General features: G+C 47.7%; 1 protein-coding gene across 6 annotated transcripts in view; it reads left to right on the top strand.

Moving 5' to 3' along the window:
- The window catches only part of LPP (LIM domain containing preferred translocation partner in lipoma), an 870847-nt gene that overhangs the window by 647798 nt on the left and 196642 nt on the right, over window positions 1-26407 (top strand). For all 6 annotated transcript variants that reach the window (XM_063916491.1, XM_063916490.1, XM_063916488.1 and 3 more), the window contains one exon: window positions 13234-13403. In XM_063916491.1, the coding sequence (XP_063772561.1) occupies window positions 13234-13403 (170 nt within the window). The remainder of the gene's footprint in view (window positions 1-13233; window positions 13404-26407) is intronic.

The raw sequence follows: 26407 nt of genomic DNA, 5'->3' as shown, positions 1-26407 counted from the left end.
TAGATTTACCGGTGAGTAAAATCTTATTTTTTCCAGTGTTATTAAGCGCTGGGTGTGTGCTGGCATACTCTCTCTCTGTCTCTCCTAAGGGCCTGGTTGGGGTTTTGTCCCCTTATAGGTTAATCCCTGTGTGTGTGGGGTGTCGGTACGTGGTGTCGACATGTCTGAAGCGGAAGGCTTTTCCAAGGAGGAGGTGGAGCAAATGAGTGGTGTGTCCCCGTCGGTTGTGCCGACTCCAGATTGGATGGATATGTGGCATATGTTGAATGCAAGTGTGGCATCTTTACATAAAAGGCTTGATAAGGCTGATTTAGGGGGGACATCAGGGGGTCAATCCTCAGATTGGACCGACTCACAGGGCCCGTCGGGGTCTCAAAAGCGTCCCTTAACACAAGACACTACTACCGACACGGATTCTGATTCCAGTGTCGACTATGACGAAGTAAAATTGCACCCTAGGGTAACTAAAACCATTCAGTGTATGATTGTGGCAATAAGGGATGTGTTGCATATTGTGGATGAGCCCTCTGTCCCCGACACAACTGTACACATGTTTAAGGAAAAGAAACAGATTATTAACTTTCTCTGACGTCCTAGTGGATGCTGGGAACTCCGTAAGGACCATGGGGAATAGACGGGCTCCGCAGGAGACTGGGCACTCTAAAAGAAAGATTAGGTACTATCTGGTGTGCACTGGCTCCTCCTACTATGACCCTCCTCCAGACCTCAGTTAGATTTATGTGCCCGGCCGAGCTGGATGCACACTAGGGGCTCTCCTGAGCTCCTAGAAAGAAAGTTTATTTTAGGTTTTTTATTTTACAGTGAGACCTGCTGGCAACAGGCTCACTGCATCGAGGGACTAAGGGGAGAAGAAGCGAACCTACCTGCTTGCAGCTAGCTTGGGCTTCTTAGGCTACTGGACACCATTAGCTCCAGAGGGATCAACCGCATGGAACTGGCCTTGGTGTTCATTCCCGGAGCCGCGCCGCCGTCCCCCTTACAGAGCCAGAAGCAAGAAGAGGTCCGGAAAATCGGCGGCAGAAGACTTCGGTCTTCACCAAGGTAGCGCACAGCACTGCAGCTGTGCGCCATTGCTCCTCATGCACACTTCACACTCCGGTCACTGAGGGTGCAGGGCGCTGGGGGGGGCGCCCTGAGGGCAATATATGACACCTTGGCTGGCAAATCTACATCATATATAGTCCTAGAGGCTATATAGATGTAAAATTACCCCTGCCAGTATTCCAGAAAAAGCGGGAGAAAGTCAGTTGAAAAAGAGGCGGGGCTTCTCCCTCAGCACACTGGCGCCATTTTCTCTTCACAGTGCAGCTGGAAGACAGCTCCCCAGGCTCTCCCCTGTAGTTTTCAGGCTCAAAGGGTTAAAAAGAGAAGGGGGGGGGGGGGGCACAAAATTTAGGCGCAATATTGTATATACAAGCAGCTATTGGGAAAAATTCACTCAATATAGTGTTAATCCCAAAATTATATAGCGCTCTGGTGTGTGCTGGCATACTCTCTCTCTGTCTCCCCAAAGGGCTGTGTGGGGTCCTGTCCTCAGTCAGAGCATTCCCTGTGTGTGTGTGTGGTGTGTCGGTACGGCTGTGTCGACACGTTTGATGAGGAGGCTTATGTGATGGCAGAGCAGATGCCGATAAATGTGATGTCGCCCCCTGTGGGGCCGACACCAGAGTGGATGGATAGGTGGAAGGTATAAACCGACAGTGTCAACTCCTTACATAAAAGGCTGGATGACGTAACAGCTATGGGACAGCCGGCTTCTCAGCCCGCGCCTGCCCAGGCGTCTCAAAGGCTATCAGGGGCTCAAAAACGCCTGCTCCCTCAGATGGCAGACACAGATGTCGACACGGAGTCTGACTCCAGTGTCGACGAGGTTGAGACATATACACAATCCACTAGGAACATCCGTTACATGATCCCGGCAATTAAAAATGTGTTACACATTTCTGACATTAACCCAAGTACCACTAAAAAAGGGTTTTATGTTTGGGGAGAAAAAGCAGGCAGTGTTTTGTTCCCCCATCAAATGAGTGAATGAAGTGTGAAAAAGCGTGGGTTCCCCCGATAAGAAACTGGTAATTTCTAAAAAGTTACTGATGGCGTACCCTTTCCCGCCAGAGGATAAGTTACGCTGGGAGATATCCCCTAGGGTGGATAAGGCGCTCACACGTTTGTCAAAAAAGGTGGCACTGCCGTCTTAGGATACGGCCACTTTGAAGGTACCTGCTGATAAAAAGCAGGAGGCTATCCTGAAGTCTGTATTTACACACTCAGGTACTAGACTGAGACCTGCAGATAGTGCTGCTGCAGCGTGGTCTGTAACCCTGTCAAACAGGGATACTATTTTGCGAACATAAGACGTCGTCTTATATATGAGGGATGCACAGAGGGATATTTTGCCGGCTGGCATCCAGAATTAATGCAATGTCCATTCTGTCAGGAGGGTATTAGAGACCCGACACTGGACAGGTGATGCTGACTTTAAAAGGCACATAGAGCCTTATAAGGGTGAGGAATTGTTTGGGGATGGTCTCTGGGACCTCGTATCCACAGCAACAGCTGGGAAGAAAATTTTTTACCTCAGGTTTCCTCACAGCCTAAGAAAGCACTGTATTATCAGGTACAGTCCTTTCGGCTTCAGAAAAGCAAGCGGGTCAAAGGCGCTTCCTTTCTGCACAGAGACGAGGGAAGAGGGAAAAAGCTGCACCAGTCAGCCAGTTCCCAGAATCAAAATTCTTCCCCCGCTTCCTCTGAGTCCACCGCATGACGCGGGGGCTCCACAGGCGTAGCCAGGTACGGTGGGGGGCCGCCTCAAAAATTTCAGCGATCAGTGGGCTCGCTCACAGGTGGATCCCTGGATCCTTCAAGTAGTATCTCAGGGGTACAAGCTGGAATTCGATTCGTCTCCCCCTTGCCGTTTCCTCAAATCTGCCTTGCCGACAACTCCCTCAGGCAGGGAGGCTGTGCTAGAGGCAATTCACAAGCTGTATTCCCAGCAGGTGATAGTCAAGGTGCCCCTACTTCAACAAGGACGGGGTTACTATTCCACACTGTTTGTGGTACCGAAACCGGACGGTTCGGTGAGACCCATTTTAAATTTGAAATCCTTGAACACATACATAAAAAAATTCAAGTTCAAGATGGAATCGCTCAGGGCGGTTATTGCAAGCCTGGAGGAGGGGGATTACATGGTATCCCTGGACATCAAGGATGCTTACCTACATGTCCCCATTTACCATCCTCACCAGGAGTACCTCAGATTTGTGGTACAGGATTGCCATTACCAATTCCAAACACTGCCGTTTGGACTGTCCACGGCACCGAGGGTCTTTACCAAGGTAATGGCAGAAATGATGATACTCCTTCGAAAAAAGGGAGTTTTAATTATCCCGTACTTGGACGATCTCCTTATAAAGGCGAGGTCCAAGGAGCAGTTGTTGGTCGGAGTAGCACTATCTCGGGAAGTGCTACAACAGCACGGATGGATTCACTACTGTTCCTGGGGATGGTTCTGGACACAGAACAGAAAAAAGTATTTCTCCCGCAGGAGAAAGCCAAGGAGCTGTCATCTCTAGTCAGAGACCTCCTGAAACCAAAACAGGTATCGGTGCATCACTGCACACGAGTCCTGGGAAAAATGGTAGCTTCTTACGAAGCAAAATTCCATTTGGCAGGTTCCATGCAAGAACCTTTCAGTGGGACCTCTTGGACAAGTGGTCGGGATCGCATCTTCAGATGCATCGGCTGATAACCCTGTCTCCAAGGACCAGGGTATCTCTACTGTGGTGGCTGCAGAGTGCTCATCTTCAAGAGGGCCGCAGATTCGGCATACAGGACTGGGTCCTGGTAACCACGGATGCCAGCCTTCGAGGCTGGGGGGCAGTCACACAGGGAAGAAATTTCCAAGGACTTTGGTCAAGTCAGGAGTCGTCCCTACACATAAATATTCTGGAGCTGAGGGCCATTTACAATGCCCTAAGTCTGGCAAGGCCTCTGCTTCAAAACCAGCCGGTACTGATCCAATCAGACAACATCACGGCAGTCGCCCATGTAAACTGACAGGGCGGCACAAGAAGCAAGATGGCGATGGCAGAAGCCACAAGGATTCTCCGATGGGCGGAAAATCACGTCTTAGCACTGTCAGCAGTGTTCATTCCGGGAGTGGACAACTGGGAAGCAGACTTCCTCAGCAGACACGACCTACACCCGGGAGAGTGAGGACTTCATCCAGAAGTCTTCCAACTGTTGGTAAACCGTTGGGAAAGGCCACAGGTGGACATGATGGCGTCCCGCCTAAACAAAAAACTAGATATTGCGCCAGGTCAAGGGACCCTCAGGCAATAGCTGTGGACGCTCTAGTGACACCGTGGGTGTACCAGTCGGTTTATGTATTCCCTCCTCTGCCTCTCAAACCAAAGGTACTGAGAATAATAAGAAAACGAGGAGTAAGAACGATACTCGTGGTTCCGGATGGGCCAAGAAGAGCTTGGTACCCAGAACTTCAAGAAATGATATCAGAGGACCCATGGCCTCTACCGCTCAGACAGGATCTGCTACAGCAGGGTCCCTGTCTTTTCCAAGACTTACCGTGGCTGCGTTTGACGGCATGGCGGTTGAATTCCGGATCCTAAAGGAAAAGGGCATTCCGGAAGAAGTCATTCCTACGCTGATAAAAGCCAGGAAAGAAGTAACCGCAAACCATTATCACCGTATTTGGCGAAAATATGTTGCGTCGTGAGAGGCCAGGAAGGCCCCAACAGAGGAATTTCAGCTGGGTCGTTTTCTGCACTTCCTACAGTCAGGGGTGACTATGGGCCTAAAATTGGGTTCCATTAAGGTCCAGATTTCGGCTCTGTCGATTTTCTTCCAGAAAGAACTGGCTTCACTGCCTGGAGTTCAGACATTTGTAAAGGGAGTGCTACATATTCAGCCCCCTTTTGTGCCTCCTGTGGCACCTTGGGATCTCAACGTGGTGTTGAGTTTCTTAAAATCACATTGGTTTGAGCCACTTAAAACTGTGGATTTGAAATATCTCACGTGGAAAGTGGTCATGTTGTTGGCCTTGGCTTCGGCCAGGCGTGTGTCAGAATTGGCGGCTTTGTCATATAAAAGCCCTTATCTGATTTTCCATATGGATAGGGCAGAATTGAGTACTCGTCCCCAGTTTCTCCCTAAGGTGGTATCAGCTTTTCACTTGAACCAACCTATTGTAGTGCCTGCGGCTACTAGGGACTTGGAAGATTCCAAGTTACTGGACGTAGTCAGGGCCTTAAAAAATTATATTTCCAGGACGGCTGGAGTCAGGAAAACTGACTCGCTTTTTATCCTGTAGACACCCAACAAAATAGGTGCTCCTGCTTCTAAGCAGACTATTGCTCGCTGAATTTGTAGCACAATTCAGCTGGAGCATTCTGCGGCTGGATTGCCGCATCCTAAATCAGTAAAAGCCCATTCCACGAGGAAAGTGGGCTCATCTTGGGCGGCTGCCCGAGGGGTCTCGGCTTTACAATTTTGCCGAGCTGCAACTTGGTCAGGGGCAAACACGTTTGCTAAATTCTACAAAATTGATACCCTGGCTGAGGAGGACCTTGAGTTCTCTCATTCGGTGCTGCAGAGTCATCCGCACTCTCCCGCCCGTTTGGGAGCTTTGGTATAATCCCCATGGTCCTTACGGAGTTCCCAGCATCCACTAGGACGTCAGAGAAAATAAGATTTTACTCACAGGTAAATCTATTTCTCGTAGTCCGTAGTGGATGCTGGGCGCCCATCCCAAGTGCGGATTGTCTGCAAAACTTGTAAATAGTTATTGTTACACAAATTGGGTTGTTATTGCGAGCCATCTGTTCAGAGGCTCTTTTTGTTATCATACTGTTAACCGGGGTTCCTATCACGAGTTATACGGTGTGATTGGTGTGGCTGGTATGAGTCTTACCCGGGATTCAAAATCCTTCCTTATTGTGTCAGCTCTTCCGGGCACAGTATCCTAACTGAGGTCTGGAGGAGGGTCATAGTGGGAGGAGCCAGTGCACACCAGATAGTACCTAATCTTTCTTTTAGAGTGCCCAGTCTCCTGCGGAGCCTGTCTATTCCCCATGGTCCTTACGGAGTTCCCAGCATCCACTACGGACTACGAGAAATAGATTTACCGGTGAGTAAAATCTTATTTTCCCACATCTCATGAATTAAATGAATTCTTTGGAAAAGCTTGGGAGACTCCGGATAAGAGACCGCAGATCCCCAAAAGAATTTATATGGCATACCCTTTCCCTAAGCAGGACAGGGAGATTTGGGAATCACCCCCCACTGTGGACAAAGCCCTGACGCGCTTGTCCAAGAAAGTGTCGCTACCGTCTCCTTACACAGCAGCCCTTAAGGACCCTGCAGATCGCAGGCAAGAAACTACCTTAAAGTGTATTTATTCTCATACGGGTGCTGTGCTAAGACCGACAATTGCGTCGGTATGGGTGTGTAGCGCAATTGCAGCTTGGACAGATGAGCTGACAGATCAATTTGATAATATGGATAAGGATACTATATTCCTAACTCTAGCCCATATTAAAGACGCAGTCTTATTTATGAGGGATGCTCAAAGGGACATTGGATTGCTAGCTTCTAGGGCCAATGCCATGTCTGTCTCAGCGAGAAGATCCTTATGGACTCGCCAATGGACGGGTGATGCGGATTCCAAGAAACATATGGAAGTACTACCCTACAAGGGTGATGTATTGTTTGGGGATGGGCTGACGGACCTGGTTTCCACAGCCACAGCGGGTAAATCAAATTTTTTACCGTATATTCCCCAACAGCAAAAGAAAGTAACACCCTATCAGATGCAGTCCTTTCGGTCGCACAAGTCCAAAAGAGGTCTGGATCCTCTTTCCTTGCCAGAGGTAAGGGCAGAGGCAAGAGAGCACCTGCTTCGGCAGGTGCCCAGGAACCAAAGTCCTCCCCGGCTGCTCCAAAACCCACAGCATGACGCTGGGGCTCCCCTGAGGGAGTCCGCACCGGTGGGGGCACGTCTTCGACTTTTCAATCAGGCCTGGGTCAGTTCGGACCTGAATCCCTGGGTGTTTGAAATAGTTTCCCAGGGTTACAAATTGGAATTCGAGGAGGTGCCCCCGCGCCGATTTTTGAAATCGGCCCTACCAGCTTCCACATCGGAAAGGGATGTAGTGTTAGCTGCAATTCAAACGCTGTGTATACAGCAAGTGATAATCAAGGTTCCCCTGTACCAGCAGGGAAGAGGTTACTATTCAACCCTATTTGTGGTCCCGAAACCGGATGGTTCGGTCAGACCTATTTTGAATCTGAAATCCCTAAACCTGTACATAAGAAGATTCAAATTCAAAATGGAATCTCTCAGAGCGATAATAGCCAACATGGAGGAGGGGGAGTTTATGGTGTCTCTGGACATAAAGGAGGCGTACCTTCATGTCCCCATATATGCCTCCCATCAGGAATACCTGAGATTCGCTGTACAGGATTGTCATTACCGATTTCAGACGTTGCCGTTTGGACTCTCCACGGCCCCGAGGATTTTCACCAAGATAATGGCGGAAATGATGGTGGTCCTGCGCAAGCATGGAGTCACAATTATCCCATACTTGGACGATCTCCTGATAAAAGCGAGATCAAGGGAGAAATTGCTGAACAGTGTGGCGCTCTCGTCGAGAGTGCTCCAGCAACACGGTTGGATTCTAAATCTACCGAAGTCACAGTTGATTCCGACAACTCGACTACCGTTCCTAGGTATGATACTGGATATGGAACAAATGAAGGTCTTCCTCCCAATAGAGTAAGCCCAAGACATACAGAACATGGTCAGAGACCTGCTAAAACCGAAAAGGGTGTCAGTTCACCAATGCACTCGAGTTCTGTGGAAAATGGTGGTGGCCTACGAGGCCATTCCCTTCGGCAGGTTCCATGCAAGGACTTTTCAATGGGACCTTCTGGACAAGTGGTCCGGGTCCCATCTGCACTTACATCGGAAAATAACTCTGCCCCAGGGACCAGAGTGTCCCTCCTGTGGTGGTTGCAAAGTGCTCACCTCCTGGAGGGTCGTAGGTTCGGAATTCAGGATTGGATCCTGGTTACCACGGACGCGAGCCTCCGAGGATGGGGAGCGGTCACACAGGGAAAACATTTTCAGGGTCTTTGGTCAGACCAGGAGTCCTGTCTACACATCAATGTGTTGGAACTCAGGGCCATTTACAACGGCCTTCGACAAGCGGAGAATTTTCTTCGAAACATACCGGTTCTGATTCAATCAGACAATGTCACAGCAGTGGCTCATGTGAACCGCCAAGGCGGGACAAAAAGCAGAGTCGCGATGGCGGAAGCCACAAGGATCCTTCGCTGGGCGGAAAATCACGTAAGCGCTCTGTCAGCTGTCTTCATTCCGGGAGTGGACAACTGGGAAGCAGACTTCCTCAGCAGACACGATCTCCATCCAGGAGAGTGGGGACTTCATCAAGAAGTCTTTGCAGACGTGACACGTCTTTGGGGAACTCCTCAAATAGACATGATGGCGTCACGCCTCAACAAAAAACTTAAGAGGTACTGCGCCAGGTCTCGGGACCCTCAGGCAATAGCAGTGGACGCTCTGGTAACACCGTGGGTGTTCAAATCGGTCTACGTGTTTCCTCCTCTTCCTCTCATCACAAAAGTGTTGAGGATCATAAGACGAAGAAGAGTACGAGCGATACTCGTTGTCCCAGACTGGCCTCGAAGGGCCTGGTACTCGGATCTATAAGAGATGCTCACAGGAGATCCCTGGCCTCTTCCTCTGAGGGAAGACCTGTTGCAGCAGTGGCCCTGTGTATTTCAAGACTTACCGCGGTTACGTTTGACGGCATGGCGGTTGAACGCCGAATCTTAGCGAAAAAGGGGATTCCGGAAGAGGTCATCCCTACGTTAATAAAGGCTAGGAAGGAGGTGACGATAAAACATTATCACCGTATCTGGCGAAAGTATGTGTTTTGGTGTGAGACCAAGAATGCACCTACGGAAGATTTTCATCTGGGTCGTCTTCTCCACTTCCTACATACAGGAGTGGATATGGGCCTGAAATTAGGCTCTGTTAAGGTACAGATTTCGGCCCTCTCGATTTTCTTTCAGAAGGAATTGGCTTCTCTTCCAGAAGTTCAGACGTTTGTAAAGGGAGTGCTGCACATCCAGCCCCCTTTTGTGCCTCCAGTGGCACCATGGGACCTGAACGTGGTGTTGCAGTTCCTAAAATCACACTGGTTTGAACCGCTTAACAAGGTTGAGTTGAAATTTCTTACCTGGAAGGTGGTCATGTTGTTGGCCTTAGCATCAGCAAGGCGAGTGTCAGAATTGGCGGCTTTGTCACACAAGAGCCCCTACTTGATTTTTCATGTGGATCGAGCTGAATTGAGGACACGTCCGCAATTTTTGCCTAAAGTGGTTTCTTCGTTCCATATGAATCAACCTATTGTGGTGCCTGTGGCTACAAGTGATCTGGAGGATTCTAGATCCCTGGACGTAGTCAGGGCCTTAAAAATTTATGTAGCCAGGACGGCTAGAATTAGGAAAACAGAGGCTCTGTTTGTCCTGTATGCGGCCAATAAGATTGGCGCTCCTGCTTCGAAGCAGACTATTGCTTGCTGGATCTGTAATACGATTCAGCAGGCTCACTCTACGGCTGGATTGCCGGTACCAAATTCGGTTAAGGCCCATTCCACTAGTAAGGTGGGCTCTTCTTGGGCGGCTGCCCGAGACGTCTCGGCATTACAACTTTGCCGAGCGGCGACTTGGTCGGGGTCAAACACTTTTGCTAAATTCTACAAGTTTGATACCCTGGCTGATGAGGACCTAGCGTTTGCTCAGTCGGTGCTACAGAGTCATACGCACTCTCCCGCCCGATTGGATGCTTTGGCATAAACCCTATGGTCCTTACGGAGTCCCCAGCATCCTCTAGGACGTAAGAGAAAATAAGATTTTAAACCTACCGGTAAATCTATTTCTCCTAGTCCGTAGAGGATGCTGGGCGCCCGTCCCAGTGCGGAAACTCTGCAAGACTTGTATATAGTTGTTGCTTACATAAGGGTTATGTTACAGTTGACATCGGTCTTGGACCGTTACTGTAGTTTGTTCATACTGTTAACTGGTTATGTATGTTCCAGGTTACATGGTATGATTGGTGTGGCCTGGTATGAATCTTGCCCTTGGATTGCTAAATCCTGCCTTGTATTGTCCATCTCCTCTGGGCACAGTTCTCTAACTGAGGTCTGGAGGAGGGGCATAGAGGGAGGAGCCAGTGCACACCCATAGTCAAAGTTCTTTTTAGGTGCCCTATCTCCTGCGGAGCCCGTCTATACCCCATGGTCCTTACGGAGTCCCCAGCATCCTCTACGGACTAGGAGAAATAGATTTACCCATAATTGATCTTTTTAGGGAAATTCACCTGAGAACTGGTGTGCCTTTTATTGGCCAAATTATGGTATTTAAACCCCACCAAGTCCATGATTATTCATTAGGAGAGGTGTACCAGAGGTTCTGCACTGTCTCGACATCTTTACCTTAAAACAAAGATTTTCTCTACCTTTTCACCTGCTCACAAAAAAACACAAATTTCATCTAGAAAAGCAATGTAAATTTGATAGCAAATGTTAATCGCAGCACGATTTTGACCATGAGAATGACTCGCTTGGTCCAACTCACATCTAATTGGATTGACCCCTATGACTAGCAGGCCCCTTTAATTTACCCTTAGGCTAAAGAACTCAGCCTATGGAAAGTAACAAACATGATCTGATTGTTACAGTGTATACCCCCAGAAAATAGAGGCCTACTCTATTATGCCATTACTTGGTAATAAAATAACAGGCACTTGATTGAATAAGAACTGTTAGCAAGCCTTTAAAGATAAAGTTTAATTTGCAGCATGCAGTTCTGATATTATTGACGTAAGCAGGGGGAGAAATTTAATTTAGGTTTGTTTTATGTCTGCAGTTGGGGATAGTGCAGACTTTTTTTCTTTTCTGCCAAATCTGTTTTTCTCTGGTGTCTCTCTGTTACAGAATCTTGCTTGAATGTTATAAAAAAAAAATACCCCAACCTTAAACACCCACTCACCTTGTTTTCATATTTTCTTTAATACATTTTAGATTTGTGACTTACATAAGAACATATTTTATAAAGCAACTCTTTTTATGATTAGTGGTCTTGAAAGACTCATATTATACCATATTTAACTGGCAAATGCCTTGTTATATTGAAAAGTGAGAGGAGCTTTAATCATGTATGTACCTACCACATGCTCTTTTTCCCCCTACTTTAGTGCTATGAGCCTATAGCATTTGTTTTCACTTTTTATGTGCACCTTTTTACGCTGTTATTTTACATAATTTTGAACCACTGCCTCACCTGCCATAGACTTTTTACTACAGAGTTTTAGCTATAAAAATGATTACAATAATACAACGAAGATATTCAGTCAAAACTCTGGCGAAAATGTTAGTATAACGGGAAAGGCTCTGCCTCACCCCACCGCACGTCTCAGATAGATAGATAGATAGATAGATAGATAGATAGATAGAGATATGGACAATTGAAGAAGCCCAGAGGGCGCTATAACATTAAAACCAATTGTCCATAAATAAGTCCATATGACTTTACGGATTTCAAGGCCAGATTATTTTCAGCCGTTGTTTCTGATTGGACTTGATTGTAGATCCAACTTGGAGTGGGTATTCTTATCTCCTTTCAATCTATGTTCAGTAATACTCAGCCAGGTGTTAAACCTAGAAAATACCCTCACACCAAAGAGATGTAGACACCCAAAACAAAATCTTGGATTAATAAAATTCCGGTGTTTATTGATAACATCAAACATAAAATATAATGTGAGACAATCTCTACATTACATACAAGGTATATTACAATGAACAACCAAGTTGCACAAAGACAGATGTAAACCTGAGTGCCACCAACCACCCCAGGATGTGAGCTCAGTGGTGGGGACTTTCCAATGTGTACCGGGTGTCCTAATCACCTTGTTTCTTTAAAACCCTATGTGTTTCGTCCTTTTATCAGGACTTACTCAGGGGCATATAAAGATCTAAAGATGTACAGTGTGGTGTAAATAGATAATTTCCACCTACTTCACATCAAATCCGAGGGACAGATCATTAAAATACTGTACTGCCAGTAGTGGTGCCGGAAATGTGGCAACTCCACTGGCCCAGTAATTTTATAAGTTTATACACTCCCCAAATTGGTAGTTAATTTTTAATGGAGAAAGACCACTGGTCAGACACGTCTCAAAGGATCAAGAGGCACAAACAATTGTGTGTGTCCACTACGATCCTATCACCTCAATGTCTGCAGTGCAAGTGAAAAGTTACAATAATACAAAGAACATATTCAGTCAAAACTCTGGCGAAAATGTTAGTATAACGGGAATGGCTCTGCCTCACCCCACCGCACGTCACTGAGATATATATATATATATATATATATATATATATATATATAACACGAATTGGTGGGCGGCACTCCAAGGATTTGTAAGAGAATTCACAGCTACACAAGCTTTAGTGATCAACGTTTCAGACTCCTTTATTTGCGCCTTTCGTCCTGACGAAAGGCGCAAATAAAGGCGTCTGAAACGTTGATCACTAAAGCTTGTGTAGCTGTGAATTCTCTTACAAATCCTTGGAGTGCCGCCCACCAATTCGTGTTGTCTGCTGGGCTCTGTAGTGCCACGGGAGGGCACCCAGGTATCTATGTTGTGATGTTGGAGTGCCGGTCATACATGCATATATATATATATATATATATATATGGTGTGTTTAACCTTAAGGAAAATGAAAGCACATCTGTCTCTGCTTATTTCGACATGTCCTTTATTTTCTTTGTAATTTAGGAGTAAAAAGTTTACAGATTTCTTAGATATTTTAGTCACAGGATAAAGGATGTTTTTGTATTCGGAAACTTGCGAACTGTTACCTTTAACCTCGTATATGAAATTCCTAATTTCTTGGTTGAAACAGTGTATTGAGCATGAAGGTGTCCTTTCAAAACTGCCATAGTTGTGGCAAACGTGAGTAACTGTAGCAAGTAATGTAAAATATCAGAAGGGGAGTTATGAGTGCCTTGTTGTAATGTAATATAAATATGATTTTACTGTGTTGTTAAAATTCACTTCAACCCAAGTCATTTACTGACACCAGCCTGCTCTCTTGGCTTCAGGTCGCTGTTCTCGCTGTGGAGAAAATGTCGTAGGGGAGGGTACTGGATGCACAGCTATGGACCAAGTGTTTCATGTTGAGTGTTTCACCTGTATGACCTGCAACAGCAAACTGCGTGGGCAGCCATTCTATGCTGTAGAGAAGAAGGCTTTCTGTGAGCCCTGCTACATAGTAAGTATTTTTTTCTTACTTTCTGCTTTATTTAGTGAATGTTAATCATTAACTGTGCATATTCCCAACCCCAAAAAAATTGAGAGTTTGAAATGTAATAAAGATTATGTATATTTGTTCCTGAGGAATGTTGAATGTGCCCTCACAGGAATTTGCAGCTAGGGATTACGTGGCTTCTAAGGAACAAATAGGAATTTCCTGCCTTCCTAAATTGTCAGAGGTGAAGTTACTGCGAAGCTGCATTGCTCCTGATGTTATCATCCATTTCTGCTTGCTTTAGATGACCTTCAGAACTCCTCCACTGTGACAGCACCACATTATTTTAGGGTTCTCACATAGTCGTTTCATTAGTCCAAGTAAATTCCTGGCAATGTCACACAACAGATTTACATTTTATATTCATTCTGTGTAACCACCATTGTATAGATCATGTCAGCATTTCATACAAATCCAAAGAAATAAATACCTTTTTCTGAGGTGAATTAGAATTTACACATTCATACAACTACATAAATTGAATTACCAAGCAACATTAAGCAGAATATCACCCATTGTTTTTTTTTTTTTTCGGATGATTTTAGATATTTACTGTAAAAACAGAAATGACAGAAGTGTCCTCATACACTATTGCGCAATCGCGCCAAACATCCCTTCTATGCGTGTGTCTAGACCTATAAGAGAGTGCTTGCACTAAGCCTCCTTTTTACATTTGTTTTCCCGAATGTGCATCTTAATTGCAATGCGACAAAACGTCTTCACAAGACTGCACTGATTAATTTGATATGTAACACTTGTACATCTGTGTGTGCGACTCGGAATCTGTATACAAAGTGCTACAATGCAGCGGCCATGGCTTTTATCGCACCATGTTCCGTTGTGATTATATACAGATTTAGAATCAAAGTGCTCACAGATATACAAGTGTCACATATCAAATGAATCTGTGAAGTCTTGTGAAGCATTGCCATTAAGACACACACTCAAGCAAGCAAACAAGATGCTACACCAATCACTGTGGTTCATTCGCATCACATGGCATATCCAGGCTAGGTGTATGAAATACATCTGAAAATGTCAGGATCCCAACGCCGGAATTCCGAAGGTGTCTGTAGCCGGGACGGTTATGGTTATGGGGGGGGCGGGGGTTTAGCTTTCGCTGCCACATGGGTTGGTTAGGTATTAGGCTGCGAGGAGGGAAGGTTAGAGTTAGGCACCACCGGAGGATAGGTTTAGGCACTAAGGGGGGAGGTTAGGCTGCGGGGTGTGGGTGGTTAGGTTTAGGCACTAGCCGGGGAAGTTAGGATTAGGTACCAATGCAGGAGGTTAAGGGTAGGCTGTGGTAGGCGCCGGGATCTCATGCCCAACCCGGCGTCACAATGGTCTAATGCAGAGGTTCCCAAACGCGGCCCTCAAGGCACCCCATCAGTCCAGGTTTTAAGTATATCCATGGCTCAGCACAGATGGTTAAATCAAATTGACTAAGGTGCTAATTAAGTCACCTGTGGCCAAGCATGGATACATTTAAAACCAGGGCCGCTGGGGTGCCTTGAGGACTGCGTTTGGGAACCTCTGGTCTTATGGTTGTCTCTTCCTGCTAAGACCATTTGAAGCAAGGTAAGTACTTTGCGTTCTACTCTGCTGAACTTCCCATCCAGATATTTCCCTATATATTGTAAGCTTGCAAGCAGGTCTTCCTTCCTCTGTCTTTCTGTTTTTACCAAGTTTTGTTCTTTCTGCAGCGGGGTACACTGGTATTCCACAGGGAATAACATCGAGGTGTAGAGTTGGATCATGATCTGAGGCACCAACAGGCTAAAGCTTTGACTGTTTCCAGGATGCACTGCACCGCCTCCTCTATAGCCCAGCCTCCAGGCACTGGAGCTCAGTTTGTAAGTTGATGCCTTCAGTGCAGGTCACTAACAGGTGGGGCTGCGCTAGGCAGCCCTGAAGAGAGCTTTTTAGAAGACTTCAAGGGCCGCAGCACTTTCTATGTCTTTATGACATCCTGTGCTGCGGCTCCATCACCTCGCTCAGCGTCACTGCATACACCCGCGGGCTGGTTCCCATGTACTTGCAGCGGAGACATACCGGTTTCTCTATCGTCCTAGTGGATGCTGGGGTTCCTGAAAGGACCATGGGGAATAGCGGCTCCGCAGGAGACAGGGCACAAAAAGTAAAGCTTTAGGATCAGGTGGTGTGCACTGGCTCCTCCCCCTATGACCCTCCTCCAAGCCTCAGTTAGGTTTTTGTGCCCGGCCGAGAAGGGTGCAATCTAGGTGGCTCTCCTAAAGAGCTGCTTAGAAAAGTTTAGCTTAGGTTTTTTATTTTACAGTGAGTCCTGCTGGCAACAGGATCACTGCATCGAGGGACTTAGGGGAGAAGAAGTGAACTCACCTGCGTGCAGGATGGATTGGCTTCTTTGGCTACTGGACATTAGCTCCAGAGGGACGATCACAGGTACAGCCTGGATGGTCACCGGAGCCTCGCCGCCGGCCCCCTTGCAGATGCTGAAAAGAGAAGAAGATCCAGAATCGGCGGCAGAAGACTCCTCAGTCTTCTTAAGGTAGCGCACAGCACTGCAGCTGTGCGCCATTGCTCTCAGCACACTTCACACGGCAGTCACTGAGGGTGCAGGGCGCTGGGGGGGGGCGCCCTGGGCAGCAATGAAAATCCTTTTTTTGGCAAAAAATACCTCACATATAGCCTCCGGGGCTATATGGAGATATTTAACCCCTGCCAGAATCCATTTTTAAGCGGGAGACGAGCCCGCCGAAAAGGGGGCGGGGCCTATCTCCTCAGCACACAGCGCCATTTCCTCACACAGTTCCGCTGGTCAGGAAGGCTCCCAGGCTCTCCCCTGCACTGCACTACAGAAACAGGGTTAAATCAAGAGAGGGGGGGCAAAATTTGGCGAAATTGTGATTTTATAAAAGCAGCTATAAGGGAGCACTTATTATAAGACTATCCCTGTAAAATATAGCGCTTTGGTGTGTGCTGGCAAACTCTCCCTCTGTCTCCCCAAGGGGCTAGTGGGGTCCTGTCCTCTATCGGAGCATTCCCTGTGTGTGTGTGCTATATGTCGGTACGTGTGTGTCGACATGTATGAGGCGGAGCAAATTGCCTGTAATGGTGATGTCACTCTCTAGGGAGTCGACACCGGAATGGATGGCTTATTTATGGAATTGCGTGATAATGTCAACACGCTGCAAGGTCGGTTGGCGACATGAGACGGCTGGCAAACAAATTAGTACCTGTCCAGGCGTCTCAAACACCGTCAGGGGCGTTAAAACGTCCTTTTACCTCAGTCGGTCGACAGACACAGACACGGACACTGATTTCAGTGTCGACGGTGAAGAAACAAACGTATTTCCCTTTAGGGCCACACGTTACTTGTTAAGGGCAATGAAGGAGGTGTTACATATTTCTGATACTACAAGTACCACAAAAGAGGGTATTATGTGGGATGTGAAAAAACTACCTGTAGTTTTTCCTGAATCAGATAAATTAAATGAAGTGTGTGATGATGCGTGGGTTCCCCCCGATAGAAAATTATTGGCGGTATACCCTTTCCCGCCAGAAGTTAGGGCGCGGTGGGAAACACCCCTTAGGGTGGATAAGGCGCTCACACGCTTATCAAAACAAGTGGCGGTACCGTCTATAGATAGGGCCGTCCTCAAGGAGCCAGCTGACAGGAGGCTGGAAAATATTATAAAAAGTATATACACACATACTGGTGTTATACTGCGACCAGCGATCGCCGCTTGGTCGGATTCCCTGACTAAAAATATTGATACCCTTGACAGGGACAGTATTTTATTGACTATAGAGCATTTAAAGGATGCATTTCTATATATACGAGATGCACAGAGGGATATTTGCACTCTGGCATCAAGAGTAAGTGCGATGTCCATATCTGCCAGAAGATGTTTATGGACACGACAGTGGTCAGGTGATGCAGATTCCAAACGGCACAAAGGTGTATTGCCGTATAAAGGAAGAGGAGTTATTTGGGGTCGGTCCATCGGACCTGGTGGCCACGGCAACTGCTGGAAAATCCACCGTTTTTACCCTAAGTCACATCTCTGCAGAAAAAGACACCGTCTTTTCAGCCTCAGTCCTTTCGTCCCTATAAGAGTCATATCTGCCCAGGGATAGAGGAAAGGGAAGAAGACTGCAGCAGGCAGCCCATTCCCAGGAACAGAAGCCTTCCACCGCTTCTGCCAAGCTCTCAGCATGACGCTGGGACCGTACAGGACCCCTGGATCCTACAAGTAGTATCCCAGGGGTACAGATTGGAATGTCGAGACGTTTCCCCCTCGCAGGCTCCTGAAGTCTGCTTTACCAAGGTCTCCCTCCGACAAGGAGGCAGTATGGGAAACAATTCACAAGCTGTATTCCCAGCAGGTGATAATCAAATTACCCCTCCTACAACAAGGAAAGGGGTATTATTCCACACTATATTGTGGTACTGAAGCCAGAAGGCTAGGTGAGACCTATTCTAAATCTAAAAAATTTGAACACTTACAAAGGTTCAAATCAAGATGGAGTCACTCAGAGCAGTGATAACGAACCAGGAAGAAGGGGACTATATAGTGTCCCGGGACATCAGGGATGCTTACCTCCATGTCCCAAATTTGCCTTTCTCACTAAGGGTACTTCAGGTTCGTGGTACAGAACTGTCACTATCAGTTTCAGACGCTGCCGTTTGGATTGTCCACGGCACCCCGGGTCTTTACCAAGGTAATGGCCGAAATGATGATTCTTCTTCGAAGAAAAGGCGTCTTAATTATCCCTTACTTGGACGATCTCCTGATAAGGGCAAAGTCCAGGGAACAGTTGGAGGTCGGAGTAGCACTATCTCGGATACTGCTACAACAGCACGGGTGGATTCTAAATATTCCAAAATCGCAGCTGATCCCGACGACACGTCTGCTGTGCCTAGGGATGATTCTGGACACAGTCCAGAAAAAGGTGTTTCTCCCGGAAGAGAAAGCCAGGGAGTTATCCGAGCTAGTCAGGAACCTCCTAAAACCAGGAAAAGTGTCAGTGCATCATTGCACAAGGGTCCTGGTAAAAATGGTGGCTTCCTACGAAGCAATTCCATTCGGCAGATTTCACGCAAGAACTTTTCAGTGGGATCTGCTGGACAAATGGTCCGGATCGCATCTTCAGATGCATCAGCGGATAACCCTATATCCAAGGACAAGGGTGTCTCTCCTGTGGTGGTTACAGAGTGCTCATCTTCTAGAGGGCCGCAGATTCGGCATTCAGGATTGGATGCTGGTGACCACGGAGGCCAGCCCGAGAGGCTGGGGAGCAGTCACACAAGGAAAAAATTTCCAGGGAGTGTGATCAAGTCTGGAGACTTTTCTCCACATAAATATACTGGAGCTAAGGGTAATTTTATAATGCTCTAAGCTTAGCAAGACCTCTGCTTCAAGGTCAGCCGGTATTGATCCAGTGGGAAAAACATCACGGCAGTCGCCCACGTAAACAGACAGGGCGGCACAAGAAGCAGGAGGGCAATGGCAAAAACTGCAAGGACTTTTCGCTGGGCGGAAAATCATGTGATAGCACTGTCAGCAGTGTTTCATTCCGGGAATGGAAACTGGGAAGCAGACTTCCTCAGCAGGCACGACCTCCACCCGGGAGAGTGGAAACTTCATCGGGAAGTTTTTCCACATAATTGTGAATGGCGTCCCGTCTGAACAAAAAACGGGACAGGTATTGCGCCAGGTCAAGAGACCCTCAGGCAATAGCTGTGGACGTTCTGGTAACACCGTGGGTGTACCAGTCGGTGTATGTGTACCCTCCTCTGCTTCTCATACCTAAGGTACTGAGAATTATAAGACGTAGAGGAGTAAGAACTATACTCATGGCTCCGGATTGGCCAAGAAGGACTTGGTACCCGGAACTTCAAGAGATGCTCACAGAGGACTTATGGCCTCTGCCGCTAAGAAGGGACTTGCTTCAGCAAGTACCATGTCTGTTCCAAGACTTACCGCAGCTGCGTTTGACGGCATGGCGGTGGAACGCCGGATCCTAAGGGAAAAAGACATTCCGGAAGAGGTCATTCCTACCCTGGTCAAAGCCAGGAAGGAGGTGACCGCACAACATTATCACCACATGTGGCGAAAATATGTTGCGTGGTGTGAGGCCAGGAAGGCCCCACGAAGAAATTTCAACTCGGTCGATTCCTGCATTTCCTGCAAACAGGAGTGTCTATGGGCCTCAAATTGGGGTCCATTAAGGTTCAAATTTCGGCCCTGTCGATTTTCTTCCAGAAAGAATTGGCTTCAGTTCCTGAAGTCCAGAAGTTTGTCAAGGGAGTATTGCATATACAACCCCCTTTTGTGCCTCCAGTGGCACTGTGGGATCTCAACGTAGTTCTGAGATTCCTCAAATCACATTGGTTTAAAACCAGTCAAATCTGTGGATTTGAAGCATCTCACATGAAAAGTGACCATGCTCTTGGCCCTGGCCTGGGCCAGGCGAGTGTCAAATTGGTGGTTTTTTTCTCATAAAAGCCCATATCTGTTTGTCCATTCGGACAGGGCAGAGCTGCGGACTCGTCCCCAGTTCTCTTCCTAAGGTGGTGTCAGTGTTTCACCTGAACCAGCTTATTGTGGTGCCTTGCGCCTACTAGGGACTTGGAGGACTCCAAGTTGCTAGATGTTGTCAGGGCCCTGAAAATATAGGTTCCAGGACGGCTGGAGTCAGGAATACTGACTTGCTGTTATCCTGTATGCACCCAACAAACTGGGTGCTCTTGCTTCTAAGCAGACTATTGCTAGTTGGATGTGTAATACAATTCAGCTTGCACATTCTGTGGCAGGCCTGCCACAGCCAAAATATGTAAATGCCCATTCCACAAGGAAGGTGGGCTCATCTTGGGCGGCTGCCCGAGGGGTCTCGGCTTTACAACTTTGCCGAGCGGCTACTTAGTCAGGGGCAAAACACGTTTGTAAAATCCTACAAATTTGATACCCTGGCTAAGGAGGACCTGGAGTTCTCTCATTCGGTGCTGCAGAGTCATCCGCACTCTCCCGCCCGTTTGGGAGCTTTGGTATAATCCCCATGGTCCTTTCAGGAACCCCAGCATCCACTAGGACGATAGAGAAAATAAGAATTTACTTACCGATAATTCTATTTCTCGGAGTCCGTAGTGGATGCTGGGCGCCCATCCCAAGTGCGGATTATCTGCAATACTTGTACATAGTTACAAAAATCGGGTTATTATTGTTGTGAGCCATCTTTTCAGAGGCTCCGCTGTTATCATACTGTTAACTGGGTTCAGATCACAGGTTGTACAGTGTGATTGGTGTGGCTGGTATGAGTCTTACCCGGGATTCAAAATCCTTCCTTATTGTGTACGCTCGTCCGGGCACAGTATCCTAACTGAGGCTTGGAGGAGGGTCATAGGGGGCGGAGCCAGTGCACACCACCTGATCCTAAAGCTTTACTTTTTGTGCCCTGTCTCCTGCGGAGCCGCTATTCCCCATGGTCCTTTCAGGAACCCCAGCATCCACTACGGACTCCGAGAAATAGAATTATCGGTAAGTAAATTCTTATTTTTTCAGGCACACCACAGCTGTCATTCTCCATGATCGCGTGGCTGCACTAAAGAGGTAAGGTAAATTGCGATCCGGTCGCTGTACCAGGATACGGACCGTGCCACTGGCGTGGACACTGTGTCGCACAGGGACTCCACTATATCCACCAGGGCAAGGAGCACAGGTCGCTGGGCTGATCTCCGGGACTGCTGGGCACTGTTTCCTCTGTAAATCCGCCTGTATCATCAGCGCTGTGCATTTACAGACACTTAAGTATGTAATTTTAGACAGTGATCGTTAAGAACAAGTGTACTGCTATCTGAATATTTAGTACAAGTATTCTGTGACATACATCCAGTGTTTACTGTGCATTGTTATATCTATAGACATAATTACCTATATGTAATTACTAGTCCAGTGCAGTTTTATTGTTTGTGTGATAATTCCTGCATTGTACCTGTGACTGAGTGTGCCTGTAGCTGCTGTGTGGATTCCACTCTTGTGTATCACACATTTTCTATCACTGTATTCTGTACCCTGGGGAACTAGGTGCGTCAGGGTCTCATATAATATATAGTGCTACACAGGGTACACTGTTTGTATTTCTCACTGTGTTTTTCAGTCACCCCACACCACTTAAAGCCTCTGTTTGTGCTCTGTATTTACTGTCACAAAACACACGGGAATATTTGCTGTTTTTTGTGTTTGTCTGGCTATATTGTACTATTATGTCCTAAGGCTGCATCCCAAATGATGGACGGGACATCCGTGGACGCCTCTGCATCATGCAGTGCTGTCGTCACGGATTCACCAGTGGGGGAAGTGTTAGCTGCTGGTTCAGGCGCTGGGGGTCATACATCTCCCAGTCCATCTGTGGCACCTGTGGTCAAGCAGGACCCACCTTGGGCAGCTTTTTCAAATATGCTGACTACGCTTGTATCGCGTCTCACGCCCCCTGTGGGGCCTCCTGTGCCATTACAGCCACATATTGTCCCTGTAGTTAATCTGCCATGGGCGGATACTTTGTCTACCCAGTTACAGCAATTAAATCAGACTTTGGTTAGACAAAAGTCCACTCCATGTCCCTCTGGGGCCAAGTGGTCATCTAAGCGGGCCATTTCTTCCTCACAAACCACTAATATTTTGTATAATTCTTCCGATGAATATGGGGAATATACTGATCCGTCAGACACTGATACAGTTGCTTCTGATAAAGAATCTGCAACCCAGTTTGATGTTCCTGACCTTGTGGAGGCTGTCAAGCTGATTCTCCAAATTGATGATGACATTGAGCCTCCTGTTACATCTAAGAAACTTGATAAGTTTAAACGTCAGAAGGTTGCTAAAGTAATTTTACCACATTCTGACCTTTTAATTGACATAGTCAGCAATCCTGGTCATCTCCAGGAAATAAGATGCTAGCTCGTTATCCTATCCCTGTGGAGTTGAGAAACAAGTGGGAAACTCCACCGCCAGTGGACTTTCATGACGCCCGTCTTGTGGTGTCATCTACTCTGCCTGTCACCTCACTGAAGGAACCGACAGATAAGCGTGTGGAGGGATGCCTGAAGTCTATTTACACTCTTACCGGTGCTGTACATAGACCCACTATGGCTGCCTCTTGGGCGGCAAAAGGAATTGAAGCATGGGTTCAGGCACTTGAGGATGAGCTACCTCAGGATTTTTACTGCCACACAATATCTGTTGTATATTACCACAGCCTCTCACTATATTCAAGAGGCGGCCTCTGATGCAGGGGTCATGGTGGCCAAGGCATCTACTACGTCTATCCTGGCTCGCCGGATTCTGCGGTTGAGGTCCTGGAAAGTGGACCTGGACTCTAAAAAGACCTTGGAGGTACTCCCTTTCAAGGGAGACATCCTGTTTGGGGAGGATCTGAATAAGATTGTGACTGACTTGGCGACAGCCAAGACTGCGTTTCTCCCAGGTACTAATCCTTCTGTACAGAAGGCAAAGAGTACCACTTTTCGTTCCTTTCGACCTCCAAGTAAAGCAAAAGGTCGGGCGTACCCGAGACAGGCTCGTACTTCCAAAACCGCTAAGTCCAAATCTAAACAATCCTGGGCCGCCCTTCAGCCTGCTTCTAAACAAGACAAGCCTGCTGCATGAAGGGGCGGGCCTCTCCCTAGGGGACCCCAGGTTGGAAGGCCGACTTCTGCAGTTCGCCCAGGCCTGGTTAAAGACCACTTCAGACACCTGGGTGCGGGAAGTTGTGTCTCACGGGTACGCAATCTCATTCAAGAGACATCCCCCCTTGCCAGTTCTGTTCAGTGGTTATCCCCTCGGATCCGTTGAAGGTGCAAGCTCTACACCTGGTTGTACAATCCCTCCTGAAAACAGGAGTGGTAGTGCCGGTACCTCTGTCCCAGAGAGGCAGGGGATACTATTCGACCTTGTTTCTAGTTCCAAAACCGAATGGGTCTTTCCGGCCTATCCTCAACCTCAATTCATTGAACAAGTTTGTAAGAGTGTCCAAATTCCGTATGGAAACTCTGCATTCTATTGTACTGGCCATGGAACCCGAGGACTATATGGTATCCCTGGACATACAGGATGCTTACCTGCACATACCTATTGCCATTTCACATCAGCAGTATCTTCGGTTTGCTATTGGCAACCTTCATTTTCAGTTCCAGGCTCTGCCATTTGAACTGGCTACGGCACCTCAGATTTTCACCAAGGTCATGGCCGTGATGACGGCTTTCCTCCATCGTCAGGGAATCAGGATCCTGCCGTATCTGGACGACTTTCTGATTCTGGCGAACTCCCAAGATGTCCTCCTTCGTCAACTGGAGATGTTGGTCCAATTCCTACAAGCCCATGGGTGGCTCATCAATTGGAAGAAGTCCTCGCTGGTCCCTGCTCAAAGCATGGTGCACCTGGAGACGATGCTGGACACACACAGCCAAAGAGTGTTTCTGTCTCCGGAGAAGGTCCGGAAGCTTCAAGAAAAGCTCAGATGCTTCCTCTCTCGCCAGAGTGTGTCGATACACTCGGTGATGCAAGTACTAGGCCTCATGGTGTCGGATTTCGACATGGTAGAGGACGCTCCGTTTAATTCCCGACCTCTGCAGAGGTTAATCTTTTCCAAATGGGACAGCCTGCCTCATCGGATCAGGTCTCAAATTATCTCCTTGACTCCGGATGTTCATCTGTCACTGAGCTGGTGGCTACAGGACCAACAGTTGAACAGGGGCCGTCCCTTCTGGATCTCCAACTGGGTCCTCCTGACAACGGACGCCAGTCTGCGAGGTTGAGGCGCGGTGTTGGAGCAACACTCTCTCCAGGGTCGGTGGAGCAGGGAGGAATCTCTCCTCCCAATAAACATTCTGGAATTGCAGGCAGTGTTCAATGCGTTGACACTGGCCCTGTCTCTGGTACAGAACAAGCCTGTTCGGACAACGCCACCACGGTGGCATACATAAATCATCAAGGCGGCACTCGAAGCCGCATGGCAATGATGGAAGTGTCAAAAATCCTCCAATGGGCGGAACGCCATCTGCCAGCCATATCGGCAGTGTTCATTCCGGGGGTCCTCAACTGGGAAGTGGACTTCCTCAGTCGTCAGGACATGCACGCCGGAGAGTGGAGTCTTCATCCCGAAGTCTATCAACTCCTAGTGGACAAGTGGGGCCTACCAGGGGTAGACCTGATGGCATCTCGACACAATCATAAGGTTCCGGTCTTCAGCACAAGGACAAGGGATCCTCAAGCAGTGTTTCCATGGAACTTTCGGCTGCCATATGTGTTCGCTCCAGTGTCACTCCTGCCCAGGGTAATACGGAGGTTCAAGCAAGGTGGAGAAATACTACTTCTAGTCGCTCCAGTGTGTCCCAGACGGCATTGGTCCTCAGACCTGCAGGGTCTCTTGATAGAGCGTCCTCTTCTACTTTCTTAACGCTCAGACCTCATCATTCAGGTCCCTTGTGTCTACCCAGACCTGACCAGACTGGCTTTGATGGTGTGGCTCTTGAAGCATCACTCCTGAGAGCAAAAGGATTCTCTGAGGCGGTCATTCAAACTATGTTGAAAGCCCGTAAACCAGCTTCGGCTCGGATTTATTACAGTGTCTGGAATTCTTACTTCACCTGGTGTGCTGCTAAGAATTATGATACATATACTTTCAAAACTTCCAGACTGTTGCCTTTTCTACAGCAAGGCCTAGACTTGGGCCTTCGTCTGGCCTCCCTCAAGATTCATATACCTGCCTTATCGGTGTGGTTTCAGAGAAAAATTGTCTCTCTTCCTGACGTTCACACTTTCACTCAGGGTGTTCTACGGATTCAGCCTCCCTATGTCCCTCCTGTGGCTCCATGGGATCTGTCTGTAGTATTGAATGCCCTGCAAGAGTATCCATTTGAACCTCTTGAGACTGTGGACCTAAACGCCTTACGCTTAAGGTCATATTTCTGTTGGCTATTACCTCTGCTCGGAGGGTATCGGACTATGGCGCTTTGTCCTGTTGTCCACCCTTTCTGATTTTTCACCGTGACCGGGCTTTTCTTCGAACTCGCACTGGTTATTTGCCTAAGGTGGTACCATCTTTTCACCTTAACCAGGAGATTGTGGTTCCGGCCTTCACCTATTCTGGTCTATCTTCCAAAGAAAAATATTTGGATGTGGTGCGGGCTCTCCGTGTTTATGTGAAGATGACTGCCTCCATCAGGAGGTCAGATTCCCTTTTTCTACTTTTTGGTTTTCACAAACGTGGCTGACCTGCGAATAAACAAACCTTGGCCAGATGGATTAGAATGGTGATTGCACAAGCTTATGCGCAGGCTGGGCTCCCAGCTCCTGCAGCTATCAAGGCCCATTCTACTTGATCGGTTGGACCTTCTTGGGTGACCCGCCGTGGCGTGTCCACAGAATAATTGTGCAAGGCGGCTACTTGGTCCTCTGTGAGCACGTTCATCAGGTTCTATGCCTTTGATACTTCCGCCTCCCAGGATGCTTCCTTTGGACGCCGGGTTCTTGTGCCCACTACGTTGCATCCCCTACCATGAGGAACTGCTTTAGGACATCCCCGATGTTATTCCCTGTGGAATACCAGTGTACCCCGCTGCAGAAAAGGAGATTTATGGTAGACTTACCATTGTTAAATCTCTTTCTGCGAGATACATTGGATTCCACAGAGCATCCACCCTGACGCACTTTGCTTCTTTGGGTTTGTATGGCATTAGCCGCTAGTCCTTTCTCCTGTCGTGAGAATGTGGTTCTATGTGACTAACATCTTCCTTCTCTCTTACTTGCTACTGCATTGGACTGGTTAACAAAACTGAGCTCCAGCGCCTGGAGGCGGGGCTATAGAGGAGGCGGTGCAGTGCATCCTGGGAACAATGAAAGCTTTAGTTTGTTGGTGCCTCGAATCAAGATCCAACACTACACCCCAATGTTATTCCCTGTGGAATCCAGTGTAACTCGCAGAAAGAG

Source organism: Pseudophryne corroboree, chromosome 4 (assembly GCF_028390025.1).
Source record: "Pseudophryne corroboree isolate aPseCor3 chromosome 4, aPseCor3.hap2, whole genome shotgun sequence".
NCBI lineage: Eukaryota > Metazoa > Chordata > Amphibia > Anura > Myobatrachidae > Pseudophryne > Pseudophryne corroboree.
The sequence above is the reverse complement of the archived record's forward strand: the minus strand, read 5'-3'. Positions and strand labels throughout refer to the sequence as shown.